Source organism: Protopterus annectens, chromosome 8.part0, assembly GCF_019279795.1.
Source record: "Protopterus annectens isolate FY-2018-M chromosome 8.part0, PAN1.0, whole genome shotgun sequence".
Lineage (NCBI taxonomy): Eukaryota > Metazoa > Chordata > Ceratodontiformes > Protopteridae > Protopterus > Protopterus annectens.
The window spans coordinates 641,717,289-641,736,020 of record NC_056741.1 but is presented as its reverse complement, the minus strand read 5'-3'; the positions used below and the strand labels follow the sequence as shown (position 1 = coordinate 641,736,020).

General features: G+C 42.9%; 1 protein-coding gene across 1 annotated transcript in view; it reads right to left on the bottom strand.

Moving 5' to 3' along the window:
• CACNA1F (calcium voltage-gated channel subunit alpha1 F) overlaps nt 1-18,732 on the bottom strand; it is a 4,101,209-nt gene that overhangs the window by 1,312,421 nt on the left and 2,770,056 nt on the right. Inside the window, 1 exon segment of the mRNA XM_044079296.1 lies at nt 8,187-8,345. Coding sequence (XP_043935231.1) covers nt 8,187-8,345 — 159 coding nt within the window.

Here is an 18,732-nt window from a genome sequence, read left to right as displayed (position 1 = left end):
TTTGCATTTTAGTAGCCTCTGCTTGCTGACAAAAGTGTCAGCTCTTAGAATAGCTTACAATGACTCTTCTTCTTCTTTCGACTTATCCCGGTTAGGGGTCGCCACGCCAGATCACCTGTCCGCTCATGATTGGCAGTGGAGTTTTACGGTGTCGAGTTGCCAGCCTGGCGCCCAACCTTCCACAGAAGGCACACACTCCACCTACAGCATGTCTTTGGGATGTGGGAGGAAACCGGAGCACCCAGAGGAAACCCACGCGACCACAGGAAGGACATGCAGACACACAGAAGGCACCCCAGCCGAGAATAGAACCAGAGATCCTCTTGCTGTGAGGCGGCAATGCTAACCGCTGCATCACTGCGGCCGCCCCAACAATTATGCTGTCTAATAATATGTCCAAACAGAATGTGCCATGAACTGCAAAGGTCCGTGGGTCCCCACCACTAAATCACTGGAAAAACACTTGAAAATCCTTCATCCCTTCCCACACCAACCCCCAGAGCCACAAACTGGAAAATGCCAGACTGACATCCTCCCTCCAAGAACATCTCCACAACAATACGCATTTCAAGTCAAAACATGTCACCATATGCAATTAGTCTAGAAGCACTTGCACTCTGCCAAGACACCACCCTTACAACCAGAAAAACAGTGATGATGTTTTTTTGCACCTTAAAACTACAGTATACCATGGCAAAGGAAGAAGAGGCAGAAATATCATGCGATAAAACAAAGAACAGACACTGATGAAACATAAAGCTTACTTGCGCGTCAATAGTCCATGGATATTTATGAAGACATTACTAAAGAATTAAAAAAAGAAAAACTATTCTAAAACTATTCTATAAATTATTCAACTTGCTCCAGGTAAAAAAAAAAGAAGAAGTTATGTACTCACCATAATGTTCCATGTTTGTAGTCCATCTCGCCCTTCATTCTTATATATGGGTTCAGAGCTGATCATCGGCTCTGACTTGGCCTTATTGCAAGTTCAAAATCTTCTAGTTGGCTCATGGCTAGGTAAGTACCCCATGGTGCACCAGTATAATCCCCAGATCTTGTTTGCTGCTAACTATAGAGAGAAAGTACAGCAATAACAAAAGGTCTCCACTTGTTAAGAAAACATTTTTCTGTCTCCAGATCCTTCCAGGAAGGGGGTAGGAGGGTGGGTTTGTAAGAATGAAGGGCGAGATGGACTACAAACATGGAACGTTATGGTGAGTACATAAGTTCTTTATGTTCTGTAGTCCTATCTCGCCTTCATTCTTACATATGGGACAGCGTCCCTAGCGCCTTATTTTTGGGTGGCTCACAGAAAAATACTCCTGAGTGCCGTGGAACCAAAACAGGCTCTACCCCTAGAGGTCAAATCAAATCTGTAATGAGTAGTAAATGTGTGAGGGGTAGCCAATGCTGCTACTGCACAAATATTATCAACTGGAACCCTGGCTTGAAAGGCTGCAGAAGCAGACTGAGATCTAGTAGAATGAGCCTTAATTTTGAACGGTAAAGGCTTACCATCGGAAGAATAAATGTAGGAAATTAGGTGCTGTGCCAGTTTTATACACTAGAGGGTGATCTACTAAAAGGAAAAAATACACTTATTTCAGCATATTTATTTGAGACAAAAAGAGTGCAATATTTACAGTTTTATACATTGATATTACATTTTAATAATCTATAAGGTTATAAGTATATACAATTTATTTAACAAATGTTTTTAAAGACGTTTTGAAATAAATGAATGGTTTTAATAATAAATATTAATGATGGTAATGAATATTCATGAAGTAGTAGAAAATGATTTGTTAGTTTGAATTAAATGAGCCTATTATTATAGGTTAATTTGTAATTAAATTGGTATATAAAGATGTAATTAGAGTCTTGAAGTGTATCTGATGAAGTCCTAATGTTTTGGGACGAAAACGCATGTTTGGAAATAAAAGAGCGTTAATAAACTATTCGCTAGACTGGAATTTACACACATTTTTTGGAGACTGAATTCGTGGTTGTTTTGCCTCTTAAACAACTCTTTTGTGGGATATACAACTGGAGATCCAATTCGAAAGGGTCACTTTGGAAACCGGGAGACCTAATCTGGAGTCAGAAAAGGAAAAAAAATAATTCGTCTGACTTCCTGAATTCCTTGGTCCGGTGAAGATAAAATTGTAATTGTCTGTGAACTTCCAACTGATGGAATCTGTATTCTGCTGCGTTGGAATGATTAGGGAAGAACACCGGAAGCTCTATAGTTTGGTTCAAGTTGTTATGAGAGCACACCTTGGAAACAAAGGATGGATTGGTAAGAAGAGATACTCTGTCTTTGTGAAAAATCAAGTAAGGAGGCTTGACAAACAGTGCTTGTAGCTCTGAAACTCGTCTAGCAGATGTGATTGCCACCAGAAATAAAGTCTTCCAAGACAGAAATTTCAAAGGAGAAGAATGAACTGGTTCAAAGGGTGGAGACATTAATCTGGATAGAATGAAGTTTAAATCCCACGAAGCTATCAGTTCCTGAAAAGGAGGTCGCAACAAAATGGCACCTTTAAGGAAGGTCTTACACAATCTGTGTGACATCAGATTGGACTTATGTTGACCCAAATGAAAATTTGATATTGCTGCCAACTGAACCCTAATTGTGGCAGCAGCAGAACCCTGGTGAAAAAGTTCAGACAAGAATTCCAGTACCACCGGAATAGATGCAGTATAAGGGTCAACATTCCTTTCCTCAGCCCCGATAGAAAACCTTCTCCATTTGCTGGTATATAACTTTCTAATAGAGGGTTTATGAGAAGATGTAAGAATGTGAGTCACAGAGGGTGAGAAATCATGAAGCCTGACTAGGGATGGAACAGGAGCAGCCAAGCTGTCAAACTGAGGGTGTGGACGGTGGGATGAAGAGACCTGACATGTGCGTCAATAGATCTGGCACTGGGTTCAGAGTCCATGGGTCACCTAGTAGGTGAGGCCTGAGGAAGGGGAACCAAACCTGACAAGACCAGTAAGAAGTGATGAGGATCAATTTGCTTCCCAACAGTTTCGCTTTCTGAATCACCTTGGATATGAGAGGAAAGGGTGGGAAAGCATAAAAGAGACCCAGGGGCTAATCGTGAACAAGTGCGTCTCTCAGTAACAGCTGCTGTATTTGGAGTTGATCGGGCTGGCAAAAAGATCGCAGCAGGGCTATCCCCATCTGCAGAAAATCTGTTCCGCTATTTCATGCTTCAGAGACCACTCATGAGGCATCAAGATTGCCAGGCTGAGTTTGTCGGCTATCACGTTGGTTGTCCCCGGGATGTGCGTTGCCACTAGAAAGCACTGGGAAGATATCGCCCATTTCCAAACACGAATAGCCTCTCAACAGAGTGGCTATGATCTGGTTCTGCCTTGTTTGTTGAGATACCATACTACCGACATGTTGTCTAATTGTATTGCTATCGTCCCAAGAGGAAGAAGGTCATGGAGTGCTTGCAACACCAGGAGCACTGCCCTCATTTCTAGGACATTGATATGCAGGTGGGCCTCGTGATCTTGCCATGTGTCTTGGACAGTCCCGCCTAGATAATGCCCCCCCCACCCTATCTGTGAGGCATCCGTGGTCACAGTAGCAATGGATTGGCAAGGAAAGAATGGAGTGCCTGTCGTTAGCTAGTTGGATCCAGCAACGGAGATCCCTCTTGCAAGACTCTGTTAACAGAATGCGGTGGTATAGAGGCAGTTGTTGGAAGGACCACTGGGACGATAGAAGCCACTGAAGAATCCGCATGTATAGTCTGGCTAGAGGCACTAGTAATATGGTGGAGGCCATGGTCCCTAGAAGTTTCAGCACTGTCTTTGGCTTGACTTTTCGGAAGGGGAGAAGATGGTGAATTTGTTGTACGAGATTGTGTGCTCTTTCTGCTGGAAGACGAGCCAACATGGCTACTGAGTCTATTTCTGCGCCTATAAAATTCACAAATTGAGAGGGCGATAAGGCAGACTTTTCCCAATTTATAGTAATCCCCAACTGGGCACAAAGTTGGATAGTGGCATCTCTGTTTTGAAGAAGTAGATGCCTGGTGGAGGTGGTCAGGAGCCAGTCATCCAGATATGGAAACACTTGGAATCCTAGATGCCTCAGGTGAGCTGTCACTCCTGCCATACACTTGGTGAACACCCTGGGGGCAGTGGTGAGACCAAAGGGCAGAGCCTGAAACTGGTAGTGACTGGCTCCCAGCCGGAAGCGTAGATGGCTCCTCAACGCTCTGTCCATTTTTATATGGTAGAACGTGTCTTGGAGGTCTATTGAGCGCATCCAAGTATCTTTCCCTAATAGAGGGAGTATAGACTGCAGTGTCACCATCTGGAACTTGTCCTTCTTTACGGATTTGTTAAGTTTGCTGAGGTCCAAGATGGGCCTCCAGTCCCCTGTACATTTTGGCACTAAAAAGAATCTGGAGTAAGTTCTGAATCTTACTTGGTCTGTGGGGACGGTTTGGATGACTCTGTTTGCGAGCAACTCATTCACTTCTATAGTTGTTTAATTCCTGTGATTGGGTGGAACATCTGGGATCCTTTTGGGAACATGAGCTGGAAGAGAAAAGGGTATGGAGTAACCTCTGGTGATAATTCTTTGTACCCATCTGTCTCGGGTGATACTTAGCCAGGCTTCTGGATACAAAGAAATGCAACCCTCGACCGGCTCCAGAGAAGCACAGTCAGGCCCCATATCAGGAGCACTGATAGGGCTGACCTCGAAACAAATCGTGACCTCCCTGGTTTTGCAGCCTGCCCCTGCCTCTAGGGCGAAGTCTACCATTTGCTTCTCCTCCTCTGTCTCTGAAGGAGGAGTCACCTTGTACATCCTGGAAAAAAGTCTGGGACTTCTTGAACCACATCTTACCACCTCTCTGATCCATGGGATATGGTCTAGAGGGGAAGGTAAAATGTACTCTCATGGCAGAGTGTGTTTTCCCTTCTTGCTCGCACCTGGTGAGTGTGTCTTTTACCTTAGGTCCAAACAAGGAAGAACTGTCAAAGGGGGCATTGGTAAAGGTAGACTTGAATGGCTCCAGAAAATTACACAAGCGCATACAGGAGTGCCTCCTAAGGGAAACTCCTGAACCCACTGCCCTGCTCGCTCCATCGGCTGCATAAGAAATCAGACTCATGGACAAGTTAACAATGGAATTCAAGGTGGACAACTGAGCAGACACCTTATCAGGGACTCCTTCAATAGACGTACCTTGTAGAGTCCCTCCTAACTCCTTAAGGAGATCTCTCTGAAGCCTTGTAAAGTGTGTTAGGTAGTTCAGCAATCTGAGAGTGAATGCCGCTGATGAAAAGATAAGCTTCCCATACCTGTCCATCGTTCGAGACTCCTTGTTCAGCGGATGGACAGATGAAGAAGTCTCCTCTAATTCCTTCTTAGTGGCCGCCGCCGCCACCACCATGGCATCTACGGGAACACTCTTGGATAAAAATTCCTTCTCCTTGGGGGCTGACAAAAATTTATTAGGTCTCCTGGGGACTGGCTCCACAGCATCAGGAGTTTCCCACACCTTTCGACTAATAAGCTCCAACAGTTTGTCAAAAGGTGGAGACACCCAAGAGGCTGAAGGTTGAGACCCGAAAGCCTTCAGGTACACCAACTCCTCATCAGAAGGGGTAACGGTGGGCCAGCCGCACCTCTGCTTAAGGATCTCTAAGATGTCTACAAAGGAGACATCATCATTGGATGACTTGGGGGACCCTTCTGACTCCTCGAGGTCGGTGTTGGAAGTAAGAGACTTATCCTGGCAGTCTACATGCTTCCTCTTGCATGTCCTCTTCTGAGGTGGCTTCTCGGAAGGGTATTTCGCAGAGGACTCGGAAGATTGGGGGCCACCAACTGGGGGCTCCTGAGGCTGCAGGTCTCTGCTGTCCAGAGAGGGAGTAGGTGCTGAGATGGAAGTCGTTGCCTGAGGGGAGATGATGATAAGGACAGCACACTCCTCATCATCTTGAAGGCCGACCTCTCCGGCTCCAAACGGCTCCGAGATAGATGTAGGGTCCGAGCTCACCCTAGCCGACGCATCGAAAGGGAGACTCAGAACTGAAGAGGTCCGGTTCCAGGCGTCCCTGTCAGGGCTGACTGGGGAGCTTTGACTCCTAGACACAACGGACAACACCAAAGGTGTCAGAATGGAACTTGGCTCCAAGACAGCCTCGGGGGGAGAGCTGGAACCGAGGGTTTCACAACCAGTGGTACCGAGCACTCTGGCTCCGAAAGCCCAGCATGGCTTGGAGGAGGAACCACAGAAGGGAAAATGAACTCAAGTGGCTCCAGAACCGACTGTGTCGGAGCCAACACCATTTTGGGTAAGGCAGATGACTTCAGGAGTCTCAGCACTACTCTCTCCACATCTTCTTCAGATAGGCTCCTGGAAGATCTAAACTTCTGTAAGATAGGGGACCTTAACATTAGGGAGACCACAAGGGATCTCTAGACCGGCTCCGATGTCTGCTATCAGTGGTCGGCTCCGAACTGCCTTGGGCCAACACTGTAGCCATAGCAGCTATGCCCTCGATCGGTTCCAAAATCAGTGGAGCCGAGGAAGGAGAAGAATTGTCTGGTTTCAATATTTTGGGAGGCAGTCCTGAGGCACCAGATGGAGCAAGGAATGCCTCTTGGAAGGTTTAGTCTTTTCTTGCTTAGATCCATGCGATTTAGAAGAGGAAGACCAACTGGCCAAGTCATCCTCAAAGGAAGGCTTAAGGAGACCTTTTAATATTAGTTTATTCTTCCTTGCCTGTAAAACCATGGCACTGAAAGAATGACAAAACAAGCATGTTTCTTGTAAATGGATGGCTCCGTTGCAATGCACACAGTTACTGTGGCCATCGGTAATAGACATCTTCTGCAAACATTTGACACATTTCTTAAACCCCGAGAGTTTATGATCTTTTGCCTCCTTAGACATAGCACTGAAGAACTGACACAAGCCAAACACCCAGAGAGGACTAGGTCCTCTAACCTAAATGGGCCAAGCCCTTACTGCACTAACAATCACACAACCACGAGGACTAGGTCCTCTAACTCAAATGAGCCTAGCCCTGGGTAGAAAAAGAAAGGAAGAAACTTAGGTCCTCTAACTCAAACGACCTAGAAAGGAGGACAGAAAGGTCTGAATTCGCAAATATACTGACACACACACACACACACACACACACACACGCACGCACGCACGCACGCACACACACACACACACACACACACACACACAGTAGAGGCCTGTATACAAAACTATACCTTAGAATCAAGAAGCGCTGGAAAATCAGGAACCCTTGTCAGCTATGGTGAAAATCCGACAAATAACTCGGCAGATTACTCAAAAATATCTAACTAAGCTAATACCGCACACTAAGAAACACTAAATAGCTAAACTAATAACACGCTCTAAAGAACATTGCATACAGAAAGTTAAATTGAGTGCAAGGCGCACCTAAGCACTAATTATCAAACTAATTAACTACCAATTGTCTAAACTAGACTAGCACAGTAACTAACAACTAGGGGCAAAGGGCCCGGTAAAAGAAACAAAACTGGCACACAGGATACCATGGAGAACAACAAGGCCAACGGCCAATCAGTTCTCAACAATAATTCACTAAATAGGGGAAAAAGGTACTGCAGTTGAATAAACTACTCTAACGACAGAAAACAACACTAGCAAAGTTTATATAAATCAAAAAGAAGCTGTAAATAGCAAAAAGTAGAAAAATTTGTTAAACTTAGCCACGGCCAAGAAGAAGCACATCTGAACTCATCGACGCGGCAAACAAGATCTGAGAATTATACTGGTGCACCATGGGATACCTACCTAGCCACGAGCCAACTAGAAGACTTTGTGCTTGCAAAAAGGCTGAGTCGGAGCCGAGGATCGGCTCCGAACCCATATGTAAGAATGAAGGCGAGATAGGACTACAGAACATCAAGTGTTATGTCTACTAGACTGCTAGACAGGGGTCCAGGGAAGTAAATAGTGTGAGAAGAAACAGTCAGGGAATTGTTATGGCTAAGCTTGTACAGGCCCTAGGGCCGATAGCCTAGTACCAACCTATGAATCTACTCAACAAGCATACAGAAGGCAATGTTAAGCAAAAATGTATATTATATGATAGAACTAATGTATCAGAATTCCCTTTTTGTCCATCTTCTGACTTACCTGCATAGCAAGTGTGATTGTGTTAAGCAGAATAAGAACAAACATGATGTACTCAAAGCCTGTGGAGTTGACCATATACCACACCTTATACTGGTACTTGTTTTTTGGGATATACCGGCGCAGTGGTTGGGCTTTTAGTGCGTACTCAACACACTGACGCTGTTGGAAACAAAAACACAGGAAACTCAATCATTTTGGGGTAAAAGGACAACATGACTAAACATTTTAGTGACAGACAGCACACTGACTTAATATTTAACATTCTATAACATTTAGGCACAATAGTTTTAGATTATAGTTGCATGAGTATACTTAAAATCCCCAAGATTCCTAATAGCTCCTTCTCAGTTTGAACTGATTTATCTAGTTTGTTCACATTCAAAGAGTATTAATTTTATTTTACTCTCAGGCAATGTTTGGTACCTCACAGGCAACATTTTTCACTCCTGCAACATATCTGTGCATGTACATGTGTATAGCAGTATGCGTGTTGAACCACATATGAAAAACAACACTCACACTAGCATACAAACATTTGATTACAGCTGTAGAGCTATAAACAATCATGTGCATATACAATTCTAATTTGCATAAGACCAAACGCAAACTGGGGAAATAGACACATGCTTATATATACAGAAAAGTAAACCTAGAGGCACCTCTGTACTTCATCTCCTTCTCCTACCTGAACCATTACACAACCAGTTTTGACAATCTTATTCTCTCACTCACTCACTCACTCACTCACTCACTCACTCACTCGCTCGCTCCCTGTTCCCTGCATTTTCAATCCATCTCTTATGTAGAAAAATATCCCCCTCCTTGCTAACATTTTGATTAACACTTAACTGAGCATCTTATGTTCATTGTATTGGCAGTGGACCCACATCAGTTCCTATCCTCCTTAGGTTATACTCCCATTCATTTTTTTTCCATTTCTTATACTTCTGATGTCTAGGTATAATACTGTTGCATACTACTTATGATGTCCTCTTACTGTGTTGAAATGATTCTTTAAAAAAAGGTTTCCTCGTGTTATCTCCTCCACAGTTTTTTTAAACTACTTGCTAGCACTATTACTCCAGCTTCAGCCTAATGTAATCACATTACTTTTAAACAAGTTGATCTTTCTTTCAATAGTACAGACTTATATATGGAAATCTGTTAGCTGGGCAAACTTGTCTAAATACGTGCTGACTTTTGCATTTTTTTACTGTTTTTCAATTTACTTTGGAAACAGAATGAGAAATTACACAACTACAGTTTTTATTATCTGACAGCACAACCAAATCTTTCTTTTCCTGTCAAAGATTGATTATACCTGCACACATCACTACTATCCTTATTTTATTGCTTGTCCAAACCAAAGAGTAAAAAAGTCATACAGACAAACCATTCAGTAAAAACTGCAAGAAAGACCCAGACAAGTAAGTGTCTTCACTGTGCAGTACCTTAAACCTCCTGTAATGAAGGTCCATGGGATATATGCAAATGACCCCTTAAGGGCATACAAGTTTATCAACTATATGACTTTTGAATGCCGTGATGCTTTCCTTTTAGGTTGTTGTTGTGTCTTTTGGCTTTTCCCGGTTAGGGGTCGCCATAGCGGAACTCCGGTCTGCTAATGATTGGCAGTAGATTTTTACATGCCGAGTTGCTGGCCCTGACACACAACCTTCAATGAAGGTACGCCCATTCATGCATGTCTCCATACAGAAGACCCTCTAACTGAGAATCGAACGGGCAACGTCTAACTGTGAGGCGACAACGCTACTGCAGCACCACCACCGCAGTCTTCAGATCACATGCCAATAATAACTAAAATAAAAATTCAGGGTAATGAAATAAAAAAATGAGAAACTGACACTTTCCTACCTATCTGTTGAAAAGAGAGGAATTTAAGGAATGGGTAGTGGAAATTACTGAGAAGTTATTAGAGAAGATAAAAATTTCTTCTGAAAATCAAATATAGCTTGGGAGTGGGATACAATTACAGTGGAGTTTAAAACAGGGTGGACATAAAGAGAGAGATATGGTTAAGAAGTAACAAGAATTATTTAGGGGGACTGACAAATGTTAAAGTACTGCAGAATGGGGAAATTTCACAGAACAAGAAGAGGAGCAATTGTAGAACGCTAAACAGAAAATAAGGGATTACCTAGATAATATGCATGGGTTTAGAAAGATTGCTGTTAGGCAATTGTTTCTTGATAATACTTCCAGAAAACAAAAACTTTTAGCATAACAACTCAGGCAACAGAAAGTAGAAAGGGTTGCCACCAAGCTTACGGAGCCTATAATAAAGAAGATAACAAGAGATCCTGTACAGGTACTATTAATATTTCAGAAATTTTATGAAAGTCTGTATAAAGCATAAAAATATGGAAATCAAGAAAAGGTATAAATGGAAATGTTTATGGAAGAATTAAATATGCCAAGGTTAGCTGTAGATGAGGCTCAATTACTAACAATTAGGATATGAGGAGATGAGATAAAAATGCTGATGTATAATCAATACACAGGAAAGTCCCCAGGAATAAGTCTGGAAGTTAGGAGGGAAAAAACTGATAAAGATCTGGAAGGTTTTGTTTAACAGTATTTTAAGCGGAAGAGAAGCGCCAATACCCTGGAAGAAAGCTGTGGTGGCTGTTGTGATGATGTGACGTAATGGCAGCTGTGCCATGGGGGAGTAGGGTAGTGCATGTGTAACATATGCCAACATAGCTAGCTAGAGTTTTGTAAAGAATTATATGTCATTTGAATATCAAACTGATTTGTACAGATGCTTGTGTTAGTTGATCAGATGTGATGTCATTCTGTAGCCAGGAATGGAACTGTATCTGAATACTAGTAAGAGATGTGAGGTGTGCCCTCTGTTTTTGACAAGACACTCACCCACATTCATCTTGCCTTGCTTTAGTAAGTAAAGTACAGTTGTGTACACTTACCATAAATGTAGATGTTCGAGTGCATTCACTGTTGCAGTCATTACATTTGGATTATCTGCTTGCAGATTGCCCTCAGTCGGCCTGATTAACAAAGTCTTGGGTCCTGCGTCGGTTGCTGTCTCTTCTTCCATGACATCAGGTCATCAGGGGTATAAAACTTGCAGCCGACATGATTACATCAGTTTTTCTTGCCCCAGTTGTCAGGTGCCCCCCTAATGGGAAGCAATTAAATATAAAAGTACAAAGATATACCTCCAACAAAAAAGCAAATACACCAAAAAAGCTTTTAAGCATAGTAAAGGAATGCAGAAGTATAGCCAAAAGGGGTCAGGGGGGCTGGAGGGAGGTTAATCAGGACTGCAACAGTGAATACACTCGAGCATCTACATTTAAGGTAAGTGTACACAAATGTACTATGTTCTTCGTGTTTCACTGTTGCAGTCATTACATTTGGGTAGATTCCCAAAGCTATGGTTGGGAGGAGGAGTTCAGATAGCATTAGGACCAGCTATAAGGCCCTGCAAGACTGCAGTGGCAAAGCCAGCTCTGGGTTTTTGAGAAAATTGGCAAATGATAATGCTTGGTGAAAGTATGTACAGAACTCCAGGTAGCAGCTTCTAGGATGTCCCTGGTAGGGACACCTCTGAGAAAGGCTGTAGAGGTAGATGCAGCCCTGGAGGAGTGAGGTCTGATCCCCCGGGGGATAGGTTTTCCATAGTGCTTACAGCAGAAATTAATGCAATGGCTTATCCATTTAGAAATGGTTTGCTTTGAAATAGCCTTCCCCTCTGCCCCTGCAGCAAATGCTACCAGCAGTTGTTCAGATTTCCTTTGAGGTTTAGTCCTGTCCAAGTAGAATCTAAGTTGCCTGTGCACATCTAAGGAATGCAGTATCCGTTCCCCTTTATTCTGTGGATTGGGAAAGAAGGCTGGCAAATGAATGGACTGATTAAGAGCCACACTGGATACCACCTTGGGCATGAAGGAAGGATTGGTTCTGAGGGACACCCTGTCCGCATGAAAGATGATGAAAGGCTCCTGTAATTCAGATACCCTTCCAGCTGAAGTGATTGCTAAAAGGAAAGCTATTTTCCAACAAAGAAATTTTAGGTCTGCAGTAGCAGCTGGCTCGAAAGGAGGAAAAGTGAGTTTCTCTAAGACAAAGTTAAGGTCCCAGGCTGGGGTTGGAGCTCTCCTGGGTGGTCTCAAATTTTTGGCCCCTCTGAGGAACTGCTTGAGCAGTGGATGAGAGAAGAGGGGATGTTCTGTATTATAATGAGCTGAAATGGCTGAGGCGTGGATTTTAATGGAAGAAAAAGACAGGCCCTTGTGAAGCATCTCAGTTAAGTATTGTAAAATCGGAGGTAAATTGGGCGCTGCTGTGCTCATCCCTTGAGATTGGTTCCAGGCACAGAATGTTTTCCATTTTTTAGCATAAGATTTTCTAGTACTAGGCCTCCTTGCCTCTAAGATGATATCCATCACTAAGATGATATCCATCACAGGTTTGCTGAGGGATGGTAAAGGAGAGATTAAGTAATTAGCCAGGCTGCAAGGTTCAGTGTTGGAAGCTGAGGGTGCAGAATCTGGTTCTCCTGCTGAGACAGCAGAGAAGGAGTCTGAGGAAGGTGTCATGGAGATAACCATGACACATTGCACAGGAAGGGGTACCAGTGTTGGCGCAGCCAGTCTGGAGCAATCAAAACCATCCTTGGTTTGTCCTGTTTGATTTTTAGTAGTATTTTGGAGAGCAGAGGCAGAAGGGGGAAGGCATAAACTGATAGGTTTTTCCAGCTGAAGGACAGAGTATCCACTTTCCAGGTTGGTTTGTGGGGAGTCCTTTTACAAAATTTGTCCAATTGGTAGTTCTGGGGAGAGGCAGACAGGTCTATATATGGGCTCCCCCATTTGCTTGTCAACATGTTGAAAATCCTTGGTTCCAGTTTCCACTTGCGTGGGTCCATGAGATTTCTGCCTTAGTTCGTCTGCCAGTGTATTTAATTTTCCTGGCAGGAACTCAGCTTGTAGGTGCACTTAGCAGATCAAGGCTGTGTTCCACAATCCCATGGCTAGTCGGCAGAGGAGGTAAGAATGTGTACCCCCCTGCTTGTTTATGTGCCACATAACAGTGGTGTTGTCCGTCTTTACCATTAGTTGTCCTGGAAGAATGTGGTCCTTGAAGGCTGTACAGCTAACATTTCTTTCTGATTGATATGCAGGTGCATTTGACTTGGGTTCCATTTGCCGTGAATGCACTTCCCTGCCAGGTGAGCCCCCCATGCATAGTCTGATGCATCTGTTGTTAGGGTTTGGGCAGCAGGAGGTGGTGTGAAAGGTAGTCCCTTGTTTTGGTGGCAGGCCTCTGCCCACCAAAGGAACTCTAGGCATAGGCAAGGTATTATAGGAATCATTGTTTCTAGGTCTTGAGAATGTTTACACCATAGGCTTTTTAGATACCACTGTAGTTTCTTCATATGCAGTCTTGCATATGGAATTAGAAGAATGCAGGAGGCCATGAACCCCAAGGCTTGCAGTATTTGTCTTGCAGATAGCAGGGTTTTTGTGGCCACTTGTTTGAAGTAGGTTGTCAAATGAATTTGCTTTTCTGGCGTGAGGTAAGCCATCTGGGAAGTTGTATTCAAGCTTGCTCCCAGGAATATAATATGTTGACAGGGTACCAGGTGTGATTTATTTTCGTTTATGGTGTACCCCAGACAAGTTAGAACCCTTTTTACAAAGGCCAGATGATTCAAAAGTATGTCCTGGCTTTCTGCCTGTATTAGACAATCGTCCAGGTATGGGTATATTTGAATATTTCTTTGCCTGCAAAATGCAATAACTGGAGCTAGGCACTTTGTGAATACCCAGGGCACAGTAGATAAGACAAAGGGCAGAGCAGAGAGCTGATAGTGTGTGTAGCCTGCTTTGAAGCGGAGGGATCTTCGGCAAGATTCCCTAATTGGGATGTGCAGGTATGCTTCTTTTAAATCTAGTGTTGCCAACCAGGCATCTTTGCCTAGCATATGAAGTAATTGGTGAAGAGTCAGCATCTTGAATTTTGGAATCTCCAAAAAGGTGTTTAGAGTAGACAGGTCAAGGATAGGACGCCATTAATTGTCTTTTCTGGGTACCAGGAAAAGTCTTGAGTAGAAACCTTGTCCCTTTTCCTCTTCTGGTAACAGCTGAATAGTCCCCATGCTTAAGAGAGAAAGTACTTGTTTTGGAGCCTCTGCCCACTGATTTGGGGGTAGGTCCGGCCACCCACTTGGTGTTGGCAATGTGTGGAAGTGAATTCTGTATCCCTGGGACACTATATTTAAAACCCATTTGTCCTGGGTAATGAGTTCCCAATTCTTTGCATGAAGAGCAATCTTTCCTCCCAAAGGGGCAGTCAGTTGATAAGTGCTTGGAAATTTTAAAAGGAAGTCATTGAGACAGTTTACCATAGGGGGAGTCTTATTATTCCCATATTTGGAAGTGGAGGCCCCCACGGCTAGTTTTGTGAGTCCCCGGGACTGAAACCTGGGGTTTTTGCTGTGTCTGGGTTTGGCTTGAGAAGACCTGGAAGGGGCTGGAAAGGACCAATTCTTAGAGGGCCAGTACCTACTAAATCTAGGAGGTTGAACTTGTAAAAAATCTTTAACAGTTTGCATAGATTTAACTTTATCTTCCATCTTTTTAAGAACATCCTCAGCCTTGTTGCCAAACAGGCGGTCCTGATTTAAAGGAGCATCCAAAAATTTAGCTTTAACATGATCAGGCAAAGATTGCTCCTTAAGCCAAGCATGCCTTTTGAGCACAGACCCAGTAACAGTAGCCCTGCAAGAGGCCTCTAATGAATTAAAACCACATTGCAAAGTACGTTTTCCAACTTGTTTGGCAGAATGCATTAAATCCAGTAATTCTTTATTTTCCACACAGTCCGGAATCAACATAATTTTCTGTTTAAGCAGTCCAACAACATGTTGCTGATATTTTAACATATGAAACTGGCAGTTTAAAGCCCTAATGGCCAAGGTTGCAGAAGTGTAAACCTTCTTACCCCATCTATCCACCGCCCTGGAGTCTCTATCAGAAGGGATAGGATTTTTAGCAGTACAAGCCTTAATGCCCTTGCGCCCCTGTGAAATTGTCTCTGGATCTGCAATAGGATTTTTGAAAAGGAACTTGTGGGACTCAGGGACCCTGTAGTATCTGTCAGGTTTTCTGGGAGCAGGAGGCAGAGAATCAGGGGCCAAACTAGATTCCGAGAAAGCATCATCAACAATGTCTAGTACAGGAGGAATAGCTAAAGGCCTATGCTGAGGTAGAAGGAAATCCTTAAGCCTCTTTTTTGAATCAGAAAAATCTTGGCTTTCCCAGTGGAAATGCTCCCTTAGAATATGTATGGTTTCCCCAAAAGAAAAATCCTCCGGAGGGGAAGCAGAGGGAATAGAGTCCTCTGTATCAGAATCCTCATAAGTTGGTAAGGACAAATCCAGATCATCAGAAGAGTCAGAAAAAACAAAATCCTGATAAGAAGATTCATAATCAACCTCAGTCCTAGGTCTCTTAGAAGGGGGGGGGGGGGGTTGGCTACCCCTGATTGGAGTTATTAGATCTTCAGCCATTCTTATCATTTGTTTTTCAGGTATAGAGGTCTGAATATGTGGCCTGGGCGTCGCTTTTTTAGACATGAATCGAGATTTAGGCCTAAGTAATGAAGGAGGCATCAATTTAATATGCATGTCCATAGGCCTGAGTACACCCTCAGAAGCCGGTGCCTACACAATGGCTCCGGACCCATCCAAGGTAAAGACATCCACAGGTTCCATAGATGAAGCATCTTGTGGCATACCAGACTCCAAATGGGTCTCAATAGAAGCCTGCGAATCAGAAGTAGTGGGTATCAGGGGCTGCGAAAGTGCCTCACTGAGTACCGGTGAACTGGTGATTGGCTTAGGAGAAGTGTCGTCGGCAGTTTTGGACCTCGGTGGCCTGTCTCTGTCTTTATCTTTGCGTTTTTTTCGGAATCCAGGTAGTCAGATGGCTAACCTACGACATTTCTGGATAATTAAACCAAGAACCGAAATATTTAGAGGCAAAAATATACTGACGACGGATAGTGCGCTGATTAAATAAAGCATAAAACCGACAGCAAGGTACGTCGTCGTCAGGGCCTAGGCATGGAATACAGTACGAATGAAAATCTTTATGAAGTAATTGCTTTCCACAAGTAATGCAATTATTAACTTTTACTGACATCGGTATGGAGCAAGAAAAAGTTTCCCCAATGGGGTACTTAGCTTTAGTTGAAGACTTCAGTCCTGAAACTCGAAAATGAAAATTTCAGGAGTCGGCTGACATAGGTATTTTTATACCCCTAAGTAGACTCCAAAGAATTATTCCTCAGGTAGACAGCAAATGTTGGAGGTGTGATGGAGAAGAAAGAGGTAAATGGGAACATATTTTCAGAGTATAGTGAGTTGGCAGACTTTGAAGATTCCCTCAGGCTACTCTGTCAGAGATACCGGGTGAGCAAATTGGTATAACTAAAGAAATAATTTTTTGAGCTATGATACAGCATCAGAAATGCCTAGACATAGCAAGGTCTTGCTGAGTAATTATGTTGACTGCCAAAAAAGCAATTACTAGAAAATGGAAATCAAATTCTAAACCAATTGAACTAGGAGTAGTGAATATATTAACAGAGATAAAACAACTGGAATTGGGATCTTTAAAAAAAAGAGTAGGAGCAAATTACATAGAAAAATGGGAATTGTGGGAACAATACATGCAGAGGAGGAACAAAGTTTAAAAGAAGGCAGGATTTGAATGAGTTATGTAATGTTTGACTAACAATGACTGGATAGATTATAAGTGCAACTAAAATTATGCCAATAAGATTTGTTTTCATTTATATAAATGTATGATTGCCTACGCCATACGTGATAATTTAATAAAAATGTTTCTTTTTAAAAAAAATGCACAAATGCAAATGAAGGTAAAACAGCTTTTCAGAGCAATTCAGAAATGTATAGAAACTGTGCAATGTGCCACGACCACCACTGTGGCTGTAAGCCATAAAATCCTGGTGAGTAAAGACACAGACCATACTAATATAGTAAGGGTAGCACTAAGATTAGGAGGAATGTACCTGGCTGAGGCAGTACCCTCAGCCAGTAACTAAGAAGGTGCACATTATCTCCACTTTGTCCAAATCAGTTAACTGTTCTAACATTCCACGTTTTATCACCTCCAGTAACATAGATGGTGGACTGCTGCAATATAGAAAGTGGCACAATACAACAGCAGGTATGAATGTACCACCCTCACATGAAGGTTCATGTGATACACTGAATACCCATTTCTGTGGACACCAAAGTGTGTGGAAGCACTGGCCGTTCTTGCTAGAAGGAAAGCTTGGAACACAATAAGTGAATCCCAGGCATTTGCCTCATGGATACTACACTAGTATGTGTTTTTTTAATTATCTTTTTTGAATTATCAGTCATGATATAGGCAATCATACATTTATAAAAATAGAAATAAACCATACTGACATGTTTTCAGTTACAAACATTATACATCACATATAATCTTTTGTAAACTCGTCAATCCAGCATTACATAGCTCACTCAATTCCTGCCTTCCCTTAAACGTCATTCCTCCTCCACAACATTATTTTGAATGTATTGTTCCCACAATTCTTACTTTTTCTATTTAATTTGCTCCTACATGTTTCTGAAGATCCAGCATCCAGTTCTTTTTAGCTCTGTTACTATATTAAAAACTTCAAATATGGTTGGTTTAGACTTTGATTTCCATTTTCTAGTAACTGCTTTTTTGGCAGCCACCAGAATTAAACTTAGCAAAGCAGTAATGTGTGTAGGCAATTCAAATCCTGTATCCCATCTAAAAAAAATAATAATAATAATTTCCTTAATTACACCAATTTGCTCACCCACTATTTCTGACAGAGTAGTCCATGGGAAGTTTTAAAGGCTCCCAACACATCACACTGCCAAGATCTACACCAGTTTTTTGATGCAATATTACAACACTTGGAGCAGCACATAGGTTTCCATATACCACAAAGAAAAGAAAAACACCATACAAGTATTCTGTGATATAACCCATTTCTCTGAAGTACTTGATGGCCTCAAAAGCATCCACATAGCCAATAATGCCCCACCAATGGGGACGTAAGAACAATGATATGTCAACCTCATCGACCTCAGATTGTGTGCGGTTGGACACAGTCCATGCAGATGTTGCCACACTGTCCGAGTTTCTCTGACAGCTTGAGAGCACCATCAGTAGGTACATGTGCTGCCTATGTATGCCACTGACCATGGGGGGGTGCTACTGGAAGAATGAATCTGGCATGGATAGTGGGTGACACAGATAATGCTGTGCTTTGTGAGTGGGAACAGTGGGCCATGACACAGGGACATCCAGCATGTACACCCTGTATTCATACATGTTCATGGCAGGCCACAATTTCCTCAGCACTGATAGCAGCCACGGAGAATGTGGAGCTAAAGGACACTGAATGTATCCTTGCTGCCTCACTGTGAGTTTCTCAGTGCAGGCAGAAAATGGCCATCGAAGTGAAT